Below are 13,192 nucleotides of genomic sequence, written 5' to 3'. Positions count from 1 at the left end.
GAGGCGGAGCTTGCAGTGGGCCGAGATCGCGCCACTGCACTCCAGCCTGGGCGACAGAGCGAGACTCCGTCTCAAAAAAAAGAACCCTTGGTATTATTGTTCCACGCTCCCATTTTACCGAGGTGGATCCTGAGGCCCAGAGTGGGCAAAGGGCTTGCCAAGGTCGCAGAGCGCGCAGAGGATTAGAAGCCTGACTTCCGTCCAGCACCTGCGGAGTTGGAGACTCCCACGGGCAACGCCCACCTGACAGGGTGAGTGGAGGGGGCGGGCAAGCCGGAGGGGTGGAGTTTATTCGCGCCCCGCCTCCGCCACCCGGGCTTGGGGGCGGGGCCTTCTCGCAACCATCGCGGCTCCAACATGGCTCCGCGGCTGTGCAGCATCTCTGTGGCGGCGCGGCGGCTGCTGGGGGGCCCGGGGCCCCGCGCTGGGGACGTTGCGGCTGCAGCTGCGGCGCGGTGAGAGCCCGGCCAGGCAGGGATAGACGCGCGCGGGGTGGCGTGCAGGCGCGGGGGCCAGGGACTGGGTCGGGGGGGAGGGGCTGAGACTCCTGCTTGGAATCTGGGGGTTAGAGGCAGGGCAGGATCAAGGCCTAGGGAGGGGTCTGGGCAAGGAATGGGGGAGGTGAGAAAGGGATGGGTAGGGTCTTTGTCCTGGTTGGGCCCGGGCTGTGATGGGGACCTGATGAAAGATGGTGAGAAGGGCAGGTACTGGGCCCTGGAGAGTGGGAGAGGGCAGAAGACAAGAGGAGTGGCCCCAGGCGTAGCTTGTGATTTAACACCCACTGGGGGCTTCTGGTAGTCAGCTCCTCCGTCGGGAAGTTCTGTGGGAAAGATGATGGCAGGGGAGCAGTAGGGGATCCCCAGGGACCATGGCTGCACAGACCCTTTGTTCCTCCACCTCGAACTGTACAGGTGGGGAAACGGACCTGAGAGGGAATGGGAGTTGTCCAAGGTCACCCTCCCTGCTGTGCCGTGGCAGCACCAGATATGGGACCCAGGTCTGCCAATGCGCCATGCACTTTGCACCCAACTGGTGGCCTCCTGGGAGTGGGAGTCTGGCTGGGCCATGTGCTCTCAGCCTGGGCTTTTGTTTGGGCCTTGCTCTGGGCTGAGCTAGGGCTTGGCCTCCCTGACTGGCCCTGGGCAGCCCCTCGCTCCTTGGTCCCCACAGCCCTGTGCTTCCCCCATCTCTGCATATATCACCCTGCACAGTTATGACTTGCTGCTTGTCTGTCTCTCTCACTAGACCATGATCTCATTTTTCTCTGTTTCCCCAGCCTGCCACCCTCAGAGGGCTCAGGACTGTGTATGGTCAAGGAATATTTACCAAAGAAGTGAGGCCACCTGTTCCCCCTCCCCCAACCTGTGAAAAGGAAGCAAGCATACCTCCTGCCCTGCAGCCCAGGAATGAAGCTGCAAAGTTCTGATAGCGCCTGCCATGAGATGTTACAGCACAGAGCAGTGGGGCTTTTGGACAGAGGAGTGGCATAAGCCCCGCACCTAGACTGCCCAATAATTAGGGAGAAAGCTGACACTGTGGGAAGAGCCTAGAGTTTGCCTGGCACTGACAGATCTAACTCAGACTTTGTAGGTGGGGTGACCTCAGGACTCTTTAAGCCTCGGGTTCCTCATCTGTAAAATGGGAGTAATCAGGATGTATCTCATAGGGTTGTTGAGGATTAAAGATGCTGTGGTTGGTCGGGTATGGTGGCTCATGCCTGTAATCCCAGTACTTTGGGAGGCCGAGGTGGGCGGATCACTTGAGGTCAGCAGTTCAAGACCAGCCTGGCAACATGGCGAGATCCTGTCTCTATAAAAAGTACAAAAACGGCTGGGCGCGGTGGCTTACGTCTGTAATCCCAGCACTTTGGGAGGCCGAGGCGGTGGATCACGAGGTCAGGAGATGGAGACCATCCTGGCTAACACGGTGAAACCCTGTCTGTACTAAAAATACAAAAAATTAGCTGGGCGCGGTGGCAGGCGCCTGTAGTCCCAGCTACTCAGGAGGCTGAGGCAGGAGAATGGCGTGAACCTGGGAGGCGGAGCTTGCAGTGAGCCGAGATCGTGTCACTGCACTCCAGCGTGGGCGACAAGAGCGAGACTCTGTCTCAAAAAAAGAAAAAAAAGTACAAAAATTTCACCATGTTGGTGAACCCGTGTCTCTACTAAAAATACAAACAATTAGCTGGGTGTGATGGCTCACACCTGTAATCCCAGCTACTAGGAAGCTGAGGCAGGAGAATCAATTGAACCCGGGAGACAGAGGTTGCAGTGAGCTGAGATCATGCTACTGCACTCCAGCCTGGGTGACAGAGCGAGACTCCATCCAAAAAAAAAAGATTCCGTGGTTGTGAAGTATCTAGCACTTAATGAACATGCAGCAAGTGTTGCTCCTTAACCCCTAGCCTATGTTTCAAGCAATTTCTGCATGTGACCCACATAATGTTGAGGCTCAAAGGGCTCTGGGAAGATCATCTTTTATGAGCCCTTTGTTTTCCAGATGAAAATATCAAGATTGGGGAAGGGACAGAATGGATTGGTGGTAAAACCATTTGTGTGGCAAACACCCAGAGGCCATAAAAGGAGCATGGGTCTTAGAGTCAGCCTGCTGCCCCCCACTTACTCAGTAACCCTGGATGAGTTGCTGAACCTCCGTCAGCCTCAGTTTCCTTTTCTGTAAAGTGGGGATGTTGGTGTTTTCGGCAGGATTGCTGTGAAGACACTTGAATTAATATTTATCGAGTCCCTCAAGGACTGTCTTGCAGTTACTTATGCCTTAATTCCACATTGGATACCTGAGAACACTCTGTCCTGCTGCCCCTCAGGTTGCCCCATATCTCTCTGGAATCACTAGTAGGGCCAGCAGCAGCCCTTCTGGCCTGTGAGGTTTGGGGCAATGAGGCTGCTGGGGTGGGGATGGCGTGTGGGCTTTGAAATCAGATGGACCTGGGCCAGGCACCATGGTTCACGCTTGTAATCCCAACACTTTGGTAGGCCAAGGTGGGAGGATCGCTTGAACCCAGGAGTTTGAGACCAGCCTGGGCAACATGGCGAGATCCTGTCTCTATAAAAAATACAAAAATTTGGCCACGCACACTGGGTCATGCCTGTAATCCCAGCACTTTAGGAGGCTGAGGCGGGTGGATCACCTGAGGCCAGGAGTTCAAGACCAGCCTGGCCAACATGGTGAAACCCCATCTCTACTAAAAACACAAAAATTAGCCAGGCCAGGCCTGGTGGCTCCCATCTGTAATCCTAGCACTTTGGGAGGCCCAGGCAGGCAGATCACGAGGTCAGGTGTTCAAGACCAGCCTGGCCAACATGGTGAAACCCCGTCTTTATTAAAAATACAAAAATTAGCTGGGTGTGGTGGTGTGCACCTGTAATCCCAGCTACTCTGGAGACTGAGGCAGGAGAATCGCTTAAACCAGGGAGATGGAGGTTGCAGTGAGCTGAGATCGCACGAGTGCACTCCAGCCTGGGTGACAGAGCAAGACTCTGTCTCAAAAAAAAAAAAAAAAAAATTAGGCATGGTGGCGTGTGCCTGTATTCCCAGCTATTCTGGAGGCTGAGGCAGGAGAATCGCTTGAACTGGGGAGCTAGAGGTTGCAGTGAGCCAAGATCACGCCATTGCACTCCAGCCTGGGCGACGGAGGGAGACTCCGTATCAAAAAAAAAAAAACACGCCGGGTGCGTTGGCTCACACCTGTAATCCCAGCACTTTGGGAGGCCGAGGCGGACAGATCACTTGAGGTCAGGAGTTCGAGACCAGCCTGGCCAACGTGGTGAAACCCTGTCTCTACTAAAAATACAAAAATTAGCCGGGTGTGGTGGCAGATGCCTGTAATCCCAGCTACTAGGGAGACTGAGACAGGAGAATCACTTGAACCCGGGGGGTGGAGGTTGCAGTGAGCTGAGATCGTACCATTGCACTCCAGCCTGGGGAACAAGAGCGAGACTTCGTCTCAAGAGAAAAACAAAAAATTAGCCAGGCATGGTGACACATGTCTATAGTCCCAGCTACTCTGGAGGCTGAGGCAGGAGAATCCCTTGAACCTGGGAGGTGGAAGTTACAGTGAGCCGAGATCGTGCCATTGCACTCCAGCCTGGGCAACAGAGTAAGACTCCATCTCAAACAACAACAAAAATTAGCCAGGCATGGTGGTGCACACCTGTGGTCTCAGCTACTTGGGAGGCTGAAGTGGGAGGATCATTTGAGTCTGGGAGGTAGAGGATGCAGTGAGCCATGATTGTGTCACTGCACTCCAGTTTGGGTGACAGAGTGAGACCCTGTCTCGAAAAAAGAAAGATGAAGCTGAGCTAAGATCAAAACCTGGGTTTGTCCAGAGCTTGTGCTCGTAAGCACTAGTTCTGCTGTTGGTGTTAAGGATGGAAAGGACCCCCAATCCCTGAGTGAAGTCACTTTGGGTCAAGGTCTACCTTTTTTTTTTTTTTTTTTTTTGAGACGGAGTCTCACTCTGTCACCCAGGCTGGAGTGCAGTGGCACGATCTCGGCTCACTGCAACCTCTGCCCTCTGAGTTCAAGCGATTCTCCTGCCTCAGCCTCCCAAGTAGCTGGGATTACAGGCACCTGCCACCGCACCCAGCTAATTTTTTGTATTTTTAGTAGAGACGGGGTTTCACCATCTTGGCCAGGCTAGTCTTGAACTCCTGACCTCGTGATCCACCCACCTCGGCTTCCCAAAGTGCTGGGATTACAGGTGTGAGCCACCACGCCCAGCCTAAGGTCCACCATTTCTTTCCTTTCATACTTTCCAGCTTTCATCATTTTCATGCAAGAATGTCTTAGCTCCTTCATTCATTTCTCAAACTTGGACTGCGTTCTCACCATGTACCCAGCACTGCTCCAAGCATAGGGGATACAGCAGGGATACAACAGAATAGACAAGGATTCTGCCCCGCTAGGGCTGCTTCCAGTTTAGAGACTTACAATAAACAAAGCACATAATAAGCCAAAAAGTATAGTTTTTTTTGTTTGTTTTTAATTTTTAGTAGAGATGAGGTCTTGCTATGTTTCCCAGGCTGGTCTCAAACTCCTGGGTTCGGTGGGGCATGGTGGATCACGCCTGTAATCCCATCACTTTGGGAGGCCAAGGCAGGCGGATCACTTGAGGTCGGGAGTTCGAGACCAGCCTGACCAACATGGTGAAACTCCGTCTCTACTAAAACATACAAAAATTAGCCGGGTATGGTAGCATGCACCTGTAGTCCCAGCTACTCAGGACGCTGAGGCAAGAGAATCGCTTGAACCCAGGAGGTGGAGGTTGCAGTGAGCTGAGATTGCGCCACTGCACTCCAGCCTGGGCAGCAGAGTGAAACTCCATCTCAAAAAAATACAAAAAAAAAAAAAAAAAAAAAAAAAAGGCCAAGCATGGTGGCTCATGCCTGTAATCCCAGCACTTTGGGAGGCTGAGGCAGGAGGATCACCTGAGGTCAGGAGTTCGAGACCAGCCTGGCTAACATGATGAAAACCCGTCTCTACTAAAAATAAAAAATTAGCCGGATGTGGTGGCACATGCCTGTAGTCCCAGCTACTTGAGAGGCTAAGGCTGGAGAATTGCTTGAACCTGGGAGGCGGAGGTTGCAGTGAGCCCAGATCATGCCACTACACTCCAGCCTGGACGACAGACTGAGACTCCATCTCAAACAAAACAAAAAAAAACAACTCCTGGGTTCAAGCAATCCTTCCTTCCTGCGTCAGCCTCCCAAAGTGCTGGGATTACAGGCATGAGCCACTGGGCTCATTCTAGTGTAGCGTTTTAGAACATGCTCTGGAACAAGATGGAGAGCAGGATGAGAGGGCTTGGGGAGGTCAAGGGTAGGAGAACATTGTAATTTCACTGAGAAAGTGACATTTGTACTCTTGCAAGTGTACCCTTGGGGATGCTGGCTTGGAGTTCAAACCCTCCTCTGAGAGCTTTGACAAGCTCCTTCTTGGATTTTACCTGTAGAAAACAGCTTTAGGGATGGGCTCCACCACCCTGCCCATTTGACAGATGGGGAAACTGAGGCCCACAGGCAGGAAGGATTAGAGTAGTGGGAAGAGACGGGAGCCCATCAGAGCTCCTGAAGTTTCCAGCGTTCCAGCCCCTAATCTCTCTCTTCAGGGCTGGCTACTTGACTGATACTTATCTTGGTCAGTGCTGATGTTAATAAATTACTCAGTCTAGTCCTTTCTAGAGCAAAGGTCCTGGTTGATAAATAGTAGGAGCTGCTCTCCTCACTGCCCATCTCCCTCCAGGGGAAGCAGCCCCTCTACATTAAAACCAAAGGTCAGGTCCCTCAGTGCCCAACCTGAGGTGGGGGTTGGCTTTCAAGGAAAGAGCGCTGGGTTGGTTCTTAACTCTGCCCTCTGATTTTCTGTGCGGCCTTGGGCAAGTCCCTTAAACTCTCTGGGCTTCTTTCCATTTTATCCTCTCGAGAATGGGAATACTAATAGTACCAATACTATAAGATCATTGCATAGAGTCAGTGAGATTCTGCAACTGAAAAGTACATCACGGATCCCTGGCTTAAAGCCTCCCTTATTCTGGTCCAAAAACTTCACAGACTGCACTACCCATCTAATGATAATTGTCTTTTTTTTTTGAGACAAAGTTTCGCTCTTGTAGCCCAGGCTGGAGTGCAATGGCACGATCTCGGCTCACTGCAACCTCTGCCTCCCAGGTTCAAGTGATTCTCCTGCCTCAGCCTCCTGAGTAGCTGGGATTACAGGATTGCGCCACCATGCCCAGCTAATTTTTGTATTTTTAGTAGAGACGGGGTTTCACCATGTTGGCCAGGCTAGCCTCGAACTCCTGACCTCAGGCAATCCACCCGCCTCGGCCTCTCAAAGTGCTGGGATTACAGGCGTGAGCCACCGTGCCTGGCCGATAATTGTCTCTTTGCTAATGAAGCAGATGCGTGTACAATGACCAAGAGAGTCCATGAATTCAGAAATGCTTAACACACTTTTTAAAATCTTTATAAAAAATTACAATGAATAAAGAAAAATTTAGCCATCTCTTATTCCTCTTTCCCAGGTAAGCAGTATTAACAGTTTGGGACAAGTAATTTCTTTTTTTTTTTTTTTTTGTGAAGATGGAGTCTCACTCTGTCACCCAGGCTGGCGTGCAGTGGCATGATCTTGGCTCACTGCAGCCTCAGCTTCCTGGATTCAAGCAGTTCTGCCTCAGTCTCTCGAGTAGCTGGGACTACAGGCACACATCACCACTCCTGGCTAATATTTTGTATCTTTTTTTTAGTGGAAATGGGTTTTTGCCATGTTGCCCAGGCTAGTCTTGAACTCCTGAGCTCCAGCAACCCGCCCGCCTCAGCCTCCCAAAATGGTAGGATTACAGGCATAAGTCACCATGCCCAGCCTCTTTTTTCTTTCTTTTTTTTTTTGAGACAGGGTCTGCTCTGTTGCCCAGGCTGGAGTGCAGTGGCCCGATCTCAGCTCGCTGCAACCTCCACCTCCTGGGTTCAAGTGATCTACCCACCTCAGCCTTCTGAGTAGCTGGGACTACAGGCGCACTCGACACTCGACCACACCCGGCTAATTTTTTTTTGAGAAAGAGTTTCACTCTTGTTGCCCAGGCTGGAGTGTAGTGGCCTGATCTCGGCTCACTGCAACCTCTGCCTTCTGGGTTCAAGCAATCTTCCCACCTCAGCCTCCTGAGTAGCTGGGACTACAGGCACACTCGACCATACTTGGCTAATTTTTTTTTTTTTTTTTTTTTGAGACAGAGTTTCACTCTTGTTGCCCAGGCTGGAGTGCAATGGCCTGATCTCGGCTCACTACAACCTCCACCTCCTGAGTTCAAGCGATTCTCCTGCCCCAGCCTCCCAATTAGCTGGGATTACAGGCATGCGCCACCACACCCGGCTAATTTTGTATTTTTAGTGGAGATGGGGTTTTTCCATGTTGGTCAGGCTGGTCTCGAACTCCCGACCTCAGGTGATCCATCCGCCTCGGCCTCCCAAAGTGTTGGGATTACAGGCGTGAGCCATCGTACCCAGCAATTTTTTTTTTTTATACTTTAAGTTTTAGGGTACATGTGCACAATGTGCAGGTTAGTTACATATGTATACATGTGCCATGCTGGTGTGCTGCACCTATTAACTCGCCATTTAGCATTAGGTATATCTCCTAATGCTATCCCTCCCCCATCCCCCCACCCCACAACAGTCCCCAGAGTGTGATGTTCCCCTTCCTGTGTCCATGTGTTCTCATTTTTCAATTCCCATCTATGAGTGAGAACATGCGGTGTTTGGTTTTTTGTCCTTGCGATAGTTTACTGAGAATGATGATTTCCACTTTCATCCATGTCCCTACAAAGGACGTGAACTCATCATTTTTTATGGCTGCATAGTATTCCATGGTGTATATGTGCCACATTTTCTTAATCCAGTCTATCATTGTTGGACATTTGGGTTGGTTCCAAGTCTTTGCTATTGTGAATAGTGCCGCAATAAACATACGTGTGCATGTGTCTTTATAGCAGCATGATTTATAGTCCTTTGGGTATATACCCAGTAATGGGATGGCTGGGTCAAATGGTATTTCTAGTTCTAGATCCCTGAGGAATCGCCACACTGACGTCCACAATGGTTGAACTAGTTTACAGTCCCACCAACAGTGTAAAAGTGTTCCTATTTCTCCACATACTCTCCAGCACCTGTTGTTTCCTGACTTTTTAATGATTGCCATTCTAACCGGTGTGAGATGGTATCTCATTGTGGTTTTGATTTGCATTTCTCTGATGGCCAGTGATGATGAGCATTTTTTCATGTGTCTTTTGACTGCATAAATGTCTTCTTTTGAGAAGTGTCTGTTCATATCCTTCTCCCACTTTTTGATGGGGTTGTTTGTTTTTTTCTTGTAAATTTGTTTGAGTTCATTGTAGATTCTGGATATTAGCCCTTTGTCAGATGAGTAGGTTGCGAAAATTTTCTCCCATTTTGTAGGTTGTCTGTTCACTCTGATGGTAGTTTCTTTTGCTGTGCAGAAGCTCTTTAGTTTAATTAGATCCCATTTGTCAATTTTGGCTTTTGTTGCCATTGCTTTTGGTGTTTTAGACATGAAGTCCTTGCCCATGCCTATGTCCTGAATGGTAATGCCTAGGTTTTCTTCTAGGGTTTTTATGGTTTTAGGTCTAACGTTTAAGTCTTTAATCCATCTTGAATTAATTTTTGTATAAGGTGTAAGGAAGGGATCCAGTTTCAGCTTTCTACATATGGCTAGCCAGTTTTCCCAGCACCATTTATTAAATAGGGAATCCTTTCCCCATTCATACCCAGCAATTTTTTTATTTATTGTACCCAGCAATTTTTTTATTTATTGCAGAGACAGGGCTTCAGACTCCTGAGCTCAAGCGATCCACCTGCCTCGGCCTCCCAAAGTGCTGGAATTATAGGCGTGAGCCGCCATGCCTGGCCCATTTCTCATGTTTATGCTTATACAAACATATCACCACTTTGGCCGGGCGCGGTGGCTCATGTTTGTAATCCTAGCACTTTGGGAGGCCGAGGCAGGTGGATCATGAGGTCGAGAGATCGAGACCAACCTGGCCAACATAGTGAAACCCCGTCTCTACTAAAAATACAAAAATTAGCTTGGCGTGATGGCATACGTCTGTAGTCCCAGCTACTTGGGAGGCTGAGGCAGGAGAATCACTTGAACCCGGGAGGTGGAGGTTGCAGTGAGTGGAGATCATACCACTTTACTCCAGCCTGGCGACAGAGCGAGACTCCATCTCAAATACAAACAAATGAACAAAACAAAACAAACATATCACCACTTTAAGATTATTTAAAAAAAAATTTTTTTTTTTTTTTTTTTTTTGAGACATGGTCTCTGTCACCCAGGCTGGAGTGCAGTGGCCTGATCATAGCTCATTGTAGCCTTGATTTCCTGGGCTTCATGCGATCCTCCTAAGTCTCTCAAGTGGCTGAGACTACAGGCATGTGTCATCACACCCGGCTAATTATTGTATTATTTTATTTTATTTTATTTTTTTGAGATAGAGTCTCGCTCTGTTGCCTAAGCTGGAGTACAGTGGCAAGATCTTGGCTCACTGCAGCCTCAACCTCCCAGGCTCAAGTGATCCTACCACCTCAGCCTCCCAAGTAGTGGGACTACAGGCACATACCGTCATGCCCAGCTAATTTTATTTTTTGTAGAGACATGGTCTCACAAGTTTCCCCAGGCTTGTCTCATGGCCTCAAGCAATCCTCCTGCCTCAGCCTCCCAAAGTGCTGAGATTACAAGCATAAACCAGTCATATTTATTATTTTTTTTGTAGAGATGGAGTCTCATTTTGTTGCCCAGGCTGATCTTGAACTCCTGGGCTCAAGTGATCCTCTGACTTCAGCCTCCCAAAGTACTGGGATTACAGGCATTTAGCCATCTTGCCGAGCTGATTTTATCCATCCCAATGGCTGCTCCATATTTTGGAAAAAAGTGAGTGATTTTTTATTTGCAAGACATTTGTCCTTTTTTTTTTTTGGAGATGGATTCTTGCTCTGTTGCCCAGGCGGGAGTGTGATGGTGCGACCTCGGCTCACTGCAACCTCTGCCTCCTGAGTTCAAGCTGTTCTCCTGCCTCATGCTCCTGAGTAGCTGGGATTACAGGTGCACACCACCACGCCTGGCTAATTTTTGTATTTTTAGTAGAGATGGGGTTTCGCCATGTTGGGCAGGCTGGTCTCGAACTCCTGACCTCAGGTGATCTGCCTGCCTTGGCCTCCCAAAGTGCTGGGATTGCAGGCGTGAGCCATCGCACCCGGCCTAAGACATTTGTCTGACCACATAAAAGTCTTAAAAAGGGATAGGGCAGCTGGGTATTTGTATTGTAAAAATACAAAAATTAACCTGGATGTGGTGGTGCGCACCTGTAATCTCAGCTACTCAGGAGGCTGAGGCAGGAAAATTGCTTGAAATTGCTTTAACCCGGGAGGCCGAGGTTGCAGTGAGCCGAGATCGCACCACTGCACTCCAGCCTGGGCAACAAGAGCGAGACTCTGTCTCAAAAAAAAAAAAAAAAAGAAAAGAAAAGAAAAGAAAGGATAGGGCTTCCTGTGACCTCACTTGGAAAAAACAAAAGAGAAAAAAGAAAAAAGGGATAAGGCTTGCTGCCACTCAGGGATCCCTCTTGCCAGGCTCCCTGGCTAGGAATTGTCTCCATCGGGAGACTTCCTTTTCAGGCCTGGCTGCAAGCTGCACCAAGGCTGTGGAGCAAGAAGATTGGTAGTCTCAAAATAAGCACCCCTGCCTCCTGCTGGGAACTTGGGTATGTGTTTAGGATGGGAGTGCAGTTCTGGTCCAGTAGGAGCTGGCAGCAGACCCTCCACTGCCCTTAACCACAGTGCTCATGGGCAAAGCACATAATCATATTCATTGATCATTCATTCATTCATTCATTCTCACAGTATCCTATGGAGATGGGCAGGGCAGGTGTTGGCTGGATGAGTGAATGCATCTTGCTTTGCAATGCCTTTTACTCCTTCTATCTGCCACTATCTGCCAAACCAGTCCTGGGGACTGACCAGCTCATCTCCTCCTCTGTAGAGAGTCTGCCCAGGTTGCCAGAAGCAGAGTTAAGGCTAGTTCACCTGGGCTCTTCCAGAGACCCCTCCTATAATTGTGTCCCAAGGCCCATTTCTTCTAGTGGACTATGAGCTCCTCAAGGACAAAGCTTATTTGTATTTGGCTTTCCGTGTGTGGGGTCAGGGTGGGGACATGGGCCAAGTGCACTGTGAGAGTGCTGGGGAGGATGGTGAGAGCAGTCTTCTTGTTAGAGGGGACAGAACTTGTACAGAAAGCACAGAGTAGCAGAGCCTGGTGTGTTCAGGGAAGAGCACACCTGGAGAGTGAGGTATACAGGTGAGGGGGCAGGAGGAGAGGCTGACAAGTTAGGTTGGATTGTCAAGGGCTTTGGGCATGATGCAAGGTGGATTTGGGGTTGATCCTCTTGGTGAGAGGCTGGAGTTATATGACCCAAGTAGAGGACCTCTTGGAAGGGGGATGAAGTGGAGGCAGGGAGGCTAGAGAGAGAAGTGGGAGGTGGGGCTGCCTCTCCTGGCCTCCTGAGGCTCTGCAAAGCTTCAAGAAGCCAATTGGGCAGCTGGAATATCTGTAGAAAGGAGCTGGCTCCAATAGCATTTCAAGTCTGGAGCTGCCACAGGACTCCGTGGCCCTGTTCCCAGAAATGTGGGTCACTGGTCTAGGGGAGCAGGACATCCAAGCAGATAGAATTGCTGGGGCTCCCCCCACCTCTGCACGTCCCCCTCAACTCCTCTGTCCTGCAGTTTCTATTCCAAGGACAATGAAGGCAGCTGGTTCCGCTCCCTCTTTGTTCACAAGGTGGATCCCCGGAAGGATGCCCACTCCACCCTGCTGTCCAAGAAGGAAACCAGCAACCTCTATAAGATCCAGTGTGAGTGGCTGCTGAGCTGACCAACTGCTGTCCTTTCAGGGGCTCTGGGGGCCTGTGAGGCTCCAGGAAGGAGATGGGAGGGTCTGGAATGTCCTCAGTTGTCCTGGGACCCCTGGCCTTGATGGGCTCCTCTAACCCCAAGTTCTTCCCTGTGTACACACCCTACCTCACTTCTTGTTCTCTGTCCTCTGTTGCAGTTCACAATGTAAAGCCTGAGTACCTGGACGCCTACAACAGCCTCACGTGAGCATCCTGCATCCATACATCCCAGCCCCTCCTTGGGTGGGGAACATACTTTCAGCAAATTTGCAGAACATCCTCTACCCTGTTCTTTTTTGTAGAAATCCAGGAGATGTAGATTTCTTTTATTTCTGCCTTTTTCTTTCTTTTTTTTTTTTTTTTTTTTGAGATGGAGTTTCGCTCTCGTTGCCCAGGCTGGAGTGCAATGGCACGATCTCAGCTCACTGCAACCTCTGCCTCCCAGGTACAAGCGATTCTCCTGTCTCAGCCTCCCAAGTAACTCGGATTACAGGCATGCGCCGCTAAGCGTGGCTAATTTTTTTGTATTTAGTAGAGACAGAGTTTCACCATGTTAGTCCTGCTGGTCGCGAACTCCTGACCTCAGGTGATCCACCTGCCTCGGCCTCCGAGTGCTGGGATTACAGGCATGTGCCACCGCGTTTGGCCCCATTTTTCTTTCTTTCTTTCTTTTTTTTTTTTAAAGAGATGGTCTCCAGGAGGCGGAGGTTCCAG

The 13,192-nt window shown here is 50.0% G+C and overlaps 1 protein-coding gene across 1 annotated transcript in view; it reads left to right on the top strand.

Annotated features, from left to right (window-relative positions):
• The first annotated feature begins 302 nt into the window (after window positions 1-302).
• Window positions 303-13,192, top strand: part of NIPSNAP1 (nipsnap homolog 1) — a 28,121-nt gene continuing 15,231 nt past the window's right edge. Inside the window, exons 1-3 of the mRNA XM_054470246.2 lie at window positions 303-455; window positions 12,312-12,439; window positions 12,637-12,682. Coding sequence (XP_054326221.1) covers window positions 358-455; window positions 12,312-12,439; window positions 12,637-12,682 — 272 coding nt within the window. The 5' untranslated portion in view covers window positions 303-357. The remainder of the gene's footprint in view (window positions 456-12,311; window positions 12,440-12,636; window positions 12,683-13,192) is intronic.

Source organism: Pongo pygmaeus, chromosome 23 (assembly GCF_028885625.2).
Source record: "Pongo pygmaeus isolate AG05252 chromosome 23, NHGRI_mPonPyg2-v2.0_pri, whole genome shotgun sequence".
Lineage (NCBI taxonomy): Eukaryota > Metazoa > Chordata > Mammalia > Primates > Hominidae > Pongo > Pongo pygmaeus.
Note: the sequence above shows the minus strand (reverse complement) of the source record. Positions and strands in the feature narration are given on the sequence as shown.